General features: G+C 40.4%; 1 protein-coding gene across 2 annotated transcripts in view; it reads right to left on the bottom strand.

The window, feature by feature from the left end:
• LOC114788245 (protein unc-13 homolog A) overlaps nt 1-12111 on the bottom strand; it is a 35894-nt gene that overhangs the window by 2811 nt on the left and 20972 nt on the right. The window contains exons 20-42 of one of the 2 annotated variants that reach the window (XM_028976616.1): nt 11984-12099; nt 11553-11716; nt 10559-10712; nt 10358-10426; nt 10120-10209; nt 9768-9902; nt 8479-8606; nt 8319-8404; nt 8012-8138; nt 7836-7932; nt 7168-7311; nt 6902-6979; nt 6705-6782; nt 6260-6348; nt 5708-5857; nt 5432-5555; nt 4940-4945; nt 3987-4043; nt 3514-3594; nt 3195-3342; nt 3051-3107; nt 377-469; nt 137-296 (exon numbers count right to left, since the gene is read on the bottom strand). In XM_028976616.1, coding sequence (XP_028832449.1) covers nt 137-296; nt 377-469; nt 3051-3107; nt 3195-3342; nt 3514-3594; nt 3987-4043; nt 4940-4945; nt 5432-5555; nt 5708-5857; nt 6260-6348; nt 6705-6782; nt 6902-6979; nt 7168-7311; nt 7836-7932; nt 8012-8138; nt 8319-8404; nt 8479-8606; nt 9768-9902; nt 10120-10209; nt 10358-10426; nt 10559-10712; nt 11553-11716; nt 11984-12099 — 2431 coding nt within the window. The remainder of the gene's footprint in view (nt 1-136; nt 297-376; nt 470-3050; nt 3108-3194; nt 3343-3513; nt 3595-3986; nt 4044-4939; nt 4946-5431; nt 5556-5707; nt 5858-6259; nt 6349-6704; nt 6783-6901; nt 6980-7167; nt 7312-7835; nt 7933-8011; nt 8139-8318; nt 8405-8478; nt 8607-9767; nt 9903-10119; nt 10210-10357; nt 10427-10558; nt 10713-11552; nt 11717-11983; nt 12100-12111) is intronic. The other variant, XM_028976617.1, reaches the window with a different exon arrangement.

The following is a 12111-nucleotide window of genomic DNA, read 5'->3' as shown; positions in this document are numbered from 1 at the left end:
TTGAATACTTGACTGATAATACAGTAATAAATTATTTAACATAATATGACCCACAATTACATTTCCAGCATTTAGCACACACCCTTACTGAATCATGAAGTAGTTATTGCATTCATTCTCATTTATGTAAACTCACAACTGGAATGCCTCATTGAATTTGGGGGACCAGCTGTTGTTCTTTGACTTTGTGGCAAATTTCCGCTTCTTGTCGCTGAGGTGTGGCCCAATAATGTACACCTCCACAAATGGCCGGAATATTCCCTGGGTCTGCCAACGCAGGTCATTGGCTGCCACCACTGTCAACCAAACAACACAATGAGAATAGGTATTGACAGCCACTCGCAGTACAGGCATGACCATTAACATAAAGCCATACCTTTGATGTTGATTTTATTTGCTCCATTGCCTGGGTCTGTGAAGACTTCTACATTCATACACACCTCCCCTACTGCATCATCCACTCCAGATGCTGAGAAGAAAACAGACCATTTTTATGTTTATAGAAAGATACTGGATAAGGAGAGATTCATTTACTGCCCAGGGATGTTCTAAGACTCTAAATCTTTTTAAAAGATGGAATCAGATTAATTTTGGAACCTAGGCATTCACCATTTGTCTCGCCAAACAGGAAATGTAGTCGGCACAGCCACTGAACAATCAAAGCGTCTTTTATCATTACTTTTACAAGGTGATTCAGGGTCTGTGGTGACAGCTGCTTTCATTTGCAGCCCTGACTGAGTGTGGCTGAACAAAAGTTTCAACACTGATATATGCTATATATGCCATTATAAATGCTAAAATCTAATAATTGAAAAGCCATTGCACAGTGGTTATGACCTCAGATGCAGCAAGGAATGGACAGGGATGGATTGACTCATTTCCTGATTAAATGGACATATAAAGGATGAATGTGATAGAAAAACTCTTTCAATCTTAAAAAGCACCAGAGTAAAAAAATAGTAATGCGTGGGACTTAAACATTGACACTATTTATTGGCACGTTCCCCGACTCACTCACACACACACACAAACTATAGAAAATTCTGTGTGTGTGAGCGTGTCAATGCCAGTGCGTGAATGAGGAGCATCCTCCTCTAATGAGATGGGAGGATGCCAGGCAGGTTGCCAAGGGTTAATTTAACCACAACAGTGTCTTACTCAGATGATTAAAACATGATGATTAATTACAGACTTTCTAGAGGTTTAAGGAAGCCAAATATAAGACTTTTTAATACCGGTTTTGATTTTAAGAAACTTTGGGGTCATCAACTACATTTTTCTTGGCAGATACTGTAAAAGTCAGAAACTCTTCTAAAATACAATATTAATTGTATTTTAGCTTAAGAAATATATTATTATTTGATAAATTTTCCTTCCAATACTCATATTCAGACTCACATTACCAGCACGAGCCACTAGGGCACAACTGCGATATTTTCAGTTTCTTATTTCAGGGCTGCACGATTCAGAGAAAAGTCATATTGTGATTACTGAGATCAATATTGCAATATGTGATATGATAAATGGGTGTGACTGGGTGTGGCATTGATGGAGTTATTTTTGTGTCACATTCGAGCAAACGTAATGTAAAATTCCAACAGAAAATTTATTCTGCACATTTTATTAATTGTGTTTTTTTTCCACTCTTGATCCCTGTGGCGTTTTTTGATATGGGTGACATTGCGCATGCGCACGTTTGTGGCGAGTAAGGTCCGCAGAGGGAGGGGGCGACAAGAGATTCTCAGACTGGCTGGAGTGGCATCAAATAGCAGCTCACAAAGCACGAAACTGAAGTAGCTCCTTATTTGTCTGTTTTGCCTTAAATACTGCTCAGCAGGCTGCAGTACCCACAGTTCAGCGAGGCTTACAGCCAGGAAATCTGTTTCAGAAATAAAGAATGTTTTAAATCTGTATGCATCGTGATGTACTCTAAATTCTATCACACCCAAATATGCACAAGGTCTTCGGTGTGCCTGGTTACTGCTGCTCTCACACCTGTCAAAAGGGGAAGGGGCGGGCTGCATCCAAATAAAACACATTTCATTCATTGACAATATTGTCAATCCAAGCTCATTATAGTCACAATGAATTTTTTCGAATCTGTGCACTAAAGTGTCTATTCATTTACATTTGGGTGATCCTCGGGTTGGAGGATGGATGTTTATAAAGGAGCGCCAAAATAACACCGATAGAAGACGGACAATAAAAGTTCCAAGCCCTGTGGTTAAATTCAGTAAACAACTGATTTTACAATAAAATATGTTAATAAATAATTCTTAATATGATTTATGTTTCTGTGTGTGTATGTGGTGTGGTGTGGTGTGGGGTGGGGGGTGCCAGACGGAGTGGTTGCCCAGGGAACCAAACAGGCTAGGACCACCCCTGCATGTACTCATAACAAAAAAGCGTAATTCTGCGTAAACCACATGATCTGACATCGCATTTGTGTGGCGCTACACTTGTGAACCGGGAAGTGTGCAGTGTGCCGTGACTGGTGGATTGACTGGACAGATTGAAGACTTGTTTCATTTGATCTATAAAAAAAGTAGTAACATACATTAGCTGATTCAGTAATATCGATAAATATAAGGAGAATCCCGACTCTCAGAACACGTTCACCGCCGAGTGCAGAATTTAGCCGTCTAGCTGCATAGGCAGTTCCACTAATTCCGGTTTCACACACAAAAATGAAAAACATATATTCGAAATTTGCCAAATTATTTAGAGTCTACCAGTTAATACATTTATTGGCTGTGGAGTATTTTTAAGATTTAAATATATTTTTTTATGAAATTTAAGGCCTTAATTTTCAAAATCCAATTTAAGACTTTTTAAGACTCCGTGATTGGAACCCCCGTGATTAATGACAATTCCCGTAAAACACCAGGTATACTTCCGACAAGCACGTGGAAGGTAAAACGAGGGTTACAGTGTTTAACAGTACATAGCTCTTTCATAATGATGCATGCAGAATGATAGACAAGTATTCCATTTTTATAATGAGGCTGTGCAACAACTTCAATGTTTTCAGTGTTAAAAAAGAAACTCACCTTTCTCTGGGTACACATCTTCACTGTTGCTGTATCTGATGCCTTTGCCTCCATGGACTTAAGACAGAGATGTGAAACAGTGATTTCATGTTATATATCAACATTTGACATTTAAGATGAAAGAGGAAATACACTCAAATGTACCCTGAACATGCTGGGACTGAACAAACTTGCGGATGAGTTTGTCAGTGGCCTGCGTGTAGAGTGACAGAGCATAACGCAGAGACTGGAGATCTGGACTCTTCTCCAGAAAGGTCTTCTTTAGGCCCACCCCGCCTGCATGGAAGTATTGCTGCAGAGAAGAGCACATAAAACCAAACAAGCTTATTGCCCAACTGGCTGTATAACCTGCCCATGCCAAACCAGTTTAATTCATCCTCCTATTCTGCTGGTTTAACTCACCATTGGTCAGTTTTGTTTCATATTTCTGAGCTAGTATTAGTAAATGTACGTGTCTGTGTACCTTAATGGTGTCCAGGGCAAGCTCTATGACAGCACACTGTTTTGGGGACAGTGCCTTGGCCTCCTCTCGAACCATGTGCTCCTGTGGAAGAACAACATATTCATGTTTGTGAGTAGTTTCTCAGGTGATCACCTTCCCTCTCCTAGCATAGGCATGTCTTGTAGGCAACTAATGTCTTCTCTTTGGGCACAACTGGCCTGCCACAGTCCTTGCATGAAAAATAAACTACTGGCCCCAACTGTGCTTAATTTATATGTAATGGCAATATGGAGCACAGCAGCAGACAATTACACATCAGTTTTTCCCCCAGTCTAAGCCTACAGAACTGGATGTATAGTAAGTGTGTAGTGTTTAGTAGTTAGTAAAGCTACACAGAAAGAATGGAATGAGGTTATAAACCAGAATAAGGCAGTTCATATTACAATGTCGTACATAATGAGTTGGAATATGTTCATACAAACAAATGCTCTTACCTTGAGTTTGGAAAGCTGCCCCAGTTCTTTGGCTGCATTGAAGATGAGCTGTGTGCCCTGAAAACAGAGATGTGGTGGGTGGGGGTTACTTTAATTACAACATTCATGAACATTACAGTTCAATTGTTTAAACAGTAGAAAAAATGGATTTTCGTCACAGATTTACAGTTGTACTTCTGTAACACTGCACCTGTGTTTTACATAATACCACTGCTCAATTCTGTAGCGCCGCCTGTAAATATCTACAATCTCACATTGAAGTTCTTCTCTGCTTTATTTTACGCTGAATTCTCTGTACAGCTCTTTGGGTCCCAGGACTATATGTTAAGGTATGGTTCTGTGTAAGACTTACAGTGTAGCTATCTGCAATTTTATTCAAATAACCTGGAAATGTGAGCCCACAATGAACCAATCACAATTACTGTAATGATCACATTCACAACACATAATTGCATATTGGGAGAGGTGCACCTCGGGCTACCCTGTAGGTTTGGACATGGAACACATTTATCATGCCATTCTTCTGTCGCTATTATTCCTTTCATGTGCTAGGCAGACAGGAAGAGTGGGGCTCAGGAGTGAGGAAAGGGGGAGGTACATACAAAAGATATATAATAGAGAGAGAGAGAATTTTATGAGGTAGCGTGTTGTTTTGGAAGAAGGGATATCTGGTCAGGCTCAGTTGGGCGTGCACCATGCGTCCGCTGCAGGGAAAAAATGGAGGTTGGAGGGAGTCAAGAAGGCAGAGGAGAGGAGATGCAGACAGAAGGCTGAGAGGAAATACAATGAAGGGAAAAGAGAAGAACAAGAGGAGAGGAAGTACAAGGGTAAGGCATCCCAAGAGCTGACAGGAGATCAATGCAAAGTGTTAATACAGAACGCACACAGGCAGGTATACACACACACGCCCTCTTTCAGTGGCACACACCCTCCCTATAGGCTGTTATACTTACAATCATCTGTGGAGGAGCAGAGAAATGTAATGAGAGAGAGTGGTCAATTTGTTTTAATCTGTATATAGTACATGAATTATACATTTTGTATTCTCAAAATTGCTACACTTTCTGTGAAGAAGAAATTAACAAGATAACAATAACTAGAAATATAAATTAGAAATACAATGAATAAAGTACAGAAGGTGCCTCTCACTTCCATCTCAGAGATGGTGAGTAGGGAATTTAGAATTGAAGAAAAGAACAGAAAGATTGAGAAGAGAGGAGGTGTTGATATGAGAAGATGGGAAAAATTGGTGGATCAATTTGTGCACCTTGCACCCGTGCACCTTTCAGTGCTGCCCACTGCTCACCAAGGGTGATTGGTTAAGAGGTTGTGTGCTTGTTCACTTCAATTTCACTGTGTGAAGCTTGCCAGCACAGCACAGAAAGTGTGGCTGTTGTGTGTATGTGTGTGTGTGTGTAACTTTGTGTATGTGGGTGTACACGCACCGTTTGGTCAGATAGTGTTGGCAGTACGATAGTTTTCTCCATGGTGTTCATCACCAGCTTCCAAAGCTCCTTTAAAACTCGCTTCAGCACGGTCTTCTCACAGATCTTTGCAAACAGAGAAAGGCTAGCACACACACACACACAAGCACACACACACGCACACACAGAGGGGCATTTTGTCAGAAGAGCAACGGCAATAAAGACCGTGTGATGACAATTCCTGCAGGCTGTGCTGAGGTTGTATAATTGTGTCTATGAACGTGTGTAGATACTTACTTGCTGTCTAGGAACTCCATGATGGGCTGCAGCACGTTGTCTGCGTCCTGAGCGATGCTGCCATTGCCGTTTGCTGGGACATTGGTACCCTTCACCTGACTCAGGATGTCTCCCATTTGTTTCACATTCTCCTCTATGTGTGGCTGGAAGCTGTGTAAAAAGAAACAGAAAATGAAATTACTAGGGTGTAATACAACCCACAGACTCCTGCACAAAAACCGCAGCGGCTAAGAGTCAAGGCAGAACTAAATGCACCTAGACAACACCCATATAGAAGGAAAGCATGAATAAATAATTTGGAGATGTCTGCAACTGAATGCAAAAAGTAATAGAACAGCTGACTACTGAGTGTTGCCAACTGAATGCCTAATGTGGTGCCATTAGTTACAGGCTGATTTGTTCAATATATCAGCGAATATATGATTATAGTATTGATGCATCCATGTGAAAAGCGGAAAACATGTCACTGAAAATCGGTTTTATCCCAAACTGTGCCCTTGTCTGCAATTACTTGGCAGTATCCAGGCAACTGTGATTCAGGCGAATGCCTACCTAACAGCAAAAATCCTGCTGAGGTCGTCCATCACGTTGTTGAGTTTGACCTGCAGCTCTTTCAGGAAATCACTGGCCTCCACATTCAGCTGAATGAAGGGGAGACAAGACAAAAAAAAAAAAAAAAAAAAACACAGGTCACCTCTGAGTCACACACTTATGACATCACACAGCAGAAAATGACAAGGACACTGAGTCTGGGTTGTCTGGACAGCACGGCAAGACTTGGCAAGCACATGCAAATTAATGACTTACAGCAAAGGCTCCGAACAAGAAACAAGGCGTAGAGTAAGGTTCAGTCATAGAACATTTTTGCGTTTTTAGGTACGACATTCTCAGAATGACAAAGTGTGTGTGAGTCTGTTGTGAGAAATCGCAAATATAAGGCTGTTCAATCAAAAAGAAGCAACATGAGTGAATGTATATTGAGGGTGTGAAAACTTACACCTTTGCCTCCCATGGCCTCAAACATCTTCTCCAGCTGCACTCGCAGTTGTTGGATGTTGTTTATTATGATGCAAGGCTGCAGAGAAATCACAGCTTTAATAACACACACATACACAAAATCTTTACATAGTTCCTCACAAGTACACACCCACTAGCACTAAACTTCCACAACAGACAATAACCCAGTGTACACACCACTTTCTCCTTGGAGCAATGATTTGGGAAGTCCTTAGCAATGATGTCAGCGTAGGACAACAGGACAGTACCAATAGTCTGCGAGTGCAAGGAAAAATAAATGTGAAATGTTGCACGTAAATATAAAGACAGCATTGAAATGCAACAAACACACAAACAGCAGACATCCGCTCTTATGAAGGAACTAGTAAATTGAGGGGTTTCCTGTGGTGCCACTGTAAAAAACACAGACAAAAATGACCAAAATTAATAGTCAAAATGGTAACCTTTGCAAATCTTTTCATGTAGTTGCCCACAATCTGTGGATCAGGACATTCCAACTTCCTGATGATCTCAAAGCTCTGGTTGAGCTGGGAGAACACGTCTACTACAGAACAGGAGAAGAGGGCATGTTCCGACGTCACCTGGAACTGCAGGCAGAAAGGAGAGCAGGTTGGGAGGGACGCAATATTGGCAGACGTCTGACTGAACGTGCAAGCTGTGAGATCTTCAAAGTTCTAGACGTATAGATTTTAAATTACCTGCTTGCAGTCTCCAGACTGAACTGAATTAACTAAAAATCCAAATATTACATATCCAGCACAAATAAAAAAATGGACTCAGTTAAAGCCATAAAAACTCATCAATAATGTGTAAATAATGTGTAGATCAATAATCGTTTGACATTTAAAGTCGACCCTAAAAACTGCTGTGAATACACATCTCAAATGGCAGGATGTTTGATCACTAAAATGTTCTCTTTACCAGATATGAAAGTGCCAAATTCTTAACATTTGAACACTCTACTAATGTATACTTCATTTACAATACTTATTTATCTGATGTTATCTTCAACAGCTTGTATTCACTATCTACAGGTTCAGTGCCTCATGAGCAGCACATAGTTAAGAATAAGAGTAGTAGCAGTTATGAGAATAATCCTGCTCTTTCTTACCCCATCCTTTTTGTCCCTTTCAAGGGCACCATGCAGAAAGTCCCTGGACACTTCCTCATTTTCATCCAACCATAAGATGACAAATGGCTCAAACCACCTGTAAGGGAGTGGGACGGTGTTCAGTCAGTGTTTAGAGAGTGTTGACCGATACCATTAACACACACACACACACTTACGCAGGGTATTCTGGGACGCGGTCCTGGAAATATGGCAGTTCTTTGCAGTATTCATTGTACAGCCATTTTACCTTAAAGTGAAGGTTCATGTAATCAGCGCTCTTACATAAACGGTGCTTCTCATGTTCTGAGAAAAAGACATAGAAAGAAAGGTGAGTGTCTAAACTGTAACTGTTTAGACAAATGTTTCACATTAATGACATCTTCAATAAATTAAGTTGTCTCTGAACTAAAATAAAGTCATGATTGATTTCCATCCGTAAAGCCAGAATGATTTTTGTATAATTTGGGATGCTGGTCTGCTCACCCTCCATGGCATATCTCATGTCCTGAGCGAACATGTTCCACATGACTTCTGCACTGATCTTTCCCACATTCAGCTCCTGAGGGAACCTGGTGAAGAGAAGAAAGACATGTTATGACTGTATTTATGTGTATAGTTATGTATAGATGCATGTCACACTCACTGGTTAAGGCAGGGTGTGTATGAATTCTTGTCCTCCTCTATGATGGACACAATGAGGGTGATCAATTTGGACCAGAAGTCAAGGTTCTTAATGCTGGGACCCTGTTCGTCACTGGCACCTGACTTAGACTGCAGACGAATTAAACATTGTTAGTAGGCACCAAACACACACACACACACACACACACACACACACACACACACACAGTTACAAACATGCCATACAAAACTGTTCATCTGTACTTTAGAGTCACAAATGAAGGGGAGCACATGAGCACAGGAAGTGCAAGTTTTCAACTGTTTAACTCAGGATAGTTTAAGGTTATTTTCTAATCATAACAGAATAAGACCTTGAGGTGAAATCTCAATGTCAACATATGTGTAATAGTCCAGGGTTTACATGTTTTACATCGGTGAAACCCTGATAAAAAAAAAAAAAGGAATCAGAGTACTTCTGAACTTCCCCGAATTGAAGTTCACCCACCTCAGAAAAAAGGGTAGGGTCTAAATGAAACTACTACTAAATTCATTTATTTAATTTTTAAAAAGCAATATTTTTCCATTTAAGCCATACATGACCAGTCAAACGTTTAGAAGCACCTACATATTTATGGTTCTTGCATTATTTACTTTACAGAACTATGAAAAACATAGAAAATCAAAACTGCAGCAAACAAGATAAAGGTTGTGGCCTAGTGCTTAAGGAAGTGGCCCCATAATCAGAAGGTTGTCGGTTCGAATCCTGATCCTCCAAGGTGCCACTGAGGTGCCACTTAGTCCCCACACACTGCTCCCCGGGCGCCTGTCATGGCTGCCCACTGCTCACCAAGGGTGATGGGTTAAGAGCAGAGGACACATTTTGTTGTGCTGTGATGGCATTTCTGTGTGCCATGCTGTGTATCACAATGACAATCACATCACTTTCACAAAGGAAAAGTTGTGTCTCTCCAAAGCAGGGAGCTTTTGGTGTGATGGCAGCTTCTCTCCACCACCTTAAGTTAGTCTGTTTCCAACAATCCTGAAAGCTTATGGTGAACACTTTCTTATAATTTACTTATATTAACGAGCATCTCATGAAGTGGCTTTCGATGATTACAATAATGCCTCATTGAAAAATCTGAAAAAACAAAATCAAACATTCATTCCTGCTACAAAAAAAAAATTAAATATGCTACATTGGATTCTTCAAAATGCACTCCATCTTAATCTCTATAACCCCCACAGAGTAGGTGCGACCAAACGTTTGACTGGTAGTGTATAACTAATTAACTTTATGGCTCAGGAACTCACAGGGTCTGTCTGGTACTCGCGATTGTACAGCTCGTGGCAGTTGTTGAAGATGTACTCGTACGTGGAGTTAAGACACGCCTTCACACAGTCCTTCACCACCTGACTGGCCCTTGGGGGGCTCTGGAGTTCTTGTACCTGAAGTGAATAACAACCTAGGGTCTACTATGATCATCACAAGGCAATTTGGGCAACAGAAAGCATTCTCAGAAGATGTACATTTCACTTTCCTTGTGTTTGACACAAAATACTCAAATGCCCATTCCCCAGAACAACAATTAGAACTGTAGAACACTTTTCTCATGGCACAGCCTTAGACGAAGTTGTAAGTTAAGCGGTCTAGTTTTGTACTTGCCTTCATCCTAAAGAATGTGATACTGGTGAGCAGGTCCACTGTGGACTTCAGGTCCTGCAGCCTCTCGGGGCTACTGGCAGGGAAATTATTCTACAATGGAAAAATATATATGTAAGAACACAATCAATTTTAATAAAACTCACACAAATTGAATGACTTGCTTTATCTAGGGTTGATTCCATGGGTTCATGCTGAAAAATGGAAAGTAGATTTGGTAAGGTGTTTGCAGTGTCTGTACCCGATACATGGACAGGTCGATCCTTAGGGAATTGTGTAGTTGGTCCAGTAACTTCACAAACCTCTCCTTCTGCAGATACACAAAAAAGCCAACCAAATTTTATGCAGGAAGGTCTACACTAGTAGTATTTTAAATGTCTTGCATGCAGTGTGTGCATGTGTGTTAATTAAGTAATTCATATACATGTTAAAAGGAACCCACCCCAAAGTTGGACGCAGCAAATCGATCAGATGCTGAAACGTTGTTGGAGGACTGAGTTGTGTGGGCATAGTAGGCATTAATGTTGGCCAGGAGGGTGCTCATGACAGCAGGTACACCCGGACACATATATTTAGATGACAAGCAGGTAAAATGGCTGCAACAGAAAAAAAAAAAAAATATATATATATATATAACACACACAAACACACATATTGTGTGCAGTTCTACAGATGTTTCACATGAAAATGGAGAGGACTAATAAAATCATTACTAAATCATCCTTGCTTATAATATAAGACTTTTTGGACCCTGGGACTAATAAAAGTAAATAATCATATGAAATGGTGGCCAGCCCAATCACTTTCTAATCATTTGATACATTTTAAATTGAGATTTTGAAACCCATATCAAGAAAAAAAAACAGGGCCTGACTTAGTCTGTTTACCCCGAAGACAGTTTCCTGACCAAACCAATCTGATACGCTGTTATTCACTACACATCTCACATCTTGATGTAACCACTTAGTTGTGAAATGTTATTAATTTAATGTAGAATTTAATAAGAAATGTGTGTAAAAGTCGAAAGTGCACATCATTGAATTGCTTAATTGAACCGCTTCCTGTTGCTGTGGTTACTAAACAAGTAAATGGAGCCTGAACAAGTAAATTATGTCTGATATTTATGCCCCACTGAAGATTAATTAGGTCCATTACTTCAGCAGAAATGATACACCAATCCTCCCTGTTTGGAAGCGGAGCAGACACCATGTTTGTGCCTATGTGATAACACATCCTCAACTATTCAAGCAGTTCACATTTCCAGCTAAAGCAGCTGCTGCAGAGAGTATATAGTCTAAACTATTTCAATTTGGCCTAATGCCAACAAATTTGGCAGTTCACAATAAATGTCCAGTGTCGGGCTCAAATATGAACAAAAAGAAAGCCTTGTAAAGCAACTTAATTGAACAGTGATATAGCCGTTAGTTATCACTAACGTCATGGCCTGATAGATGGACTCCACTCCGTATCTCATGGCAAACTCGTCCACAATCTCCTGCGCTGTCTCCTCAAAATAGACTTTCCAGGCATCATCACCTTTGGCCTCAGGAATCTTCACCACACCAGCATTCTGCTCTTCTGTGGTGTAGTGGAATAAGTGCTGCAAAGAAGACTCTAGTTATATCTCAAGAGTAGGGCATAGCTATTTGAAAACAGTGTTATATCACATTTAAGCACAGACCGGCACAATTACAATTTGGAAATGCTACTGTGAAAAAACAAGAGGTATTTAGGTATTTAATTTAGAAGAAAAAGTACTGCTGCTTTATATGACACATGACTTTTACGACATTCATTTAGTGCATGAGAACAGCATTACTGTATGCTGTATAAACTAGTATCTACTTTACAACAGTAAATACTGTACCTCATGCAGACAGGTGTATTGGACATGATATGGCGCAACAGTCTCCTCTCCTTTAATCTCCACACTGATGTGCATTCGGATGGCACCGGACACTGCAGACTTATCAGTGCGCTTGTCTGTGGATAAGT

The sequence above is a fragment of the Denticeps clupeoides genome, chromosome 4, assembly GCF_900700375.1.
Source record: "Denticeps clupeoides chromosome 4, fDenClu1.1, whole genome shotgun sequence".
Classification (NCBI taxonomy): Eukaryota; Metazoa; Chordata; class Actinopteri; order Clupeiformes; family Denticipitidae; genus Denticeps; species Denticeps clupeoides.
Note: the sequence above shows the minus strand (reverse complement) of the source record. Positions and strands in the feature narration are given on the sequence as shown.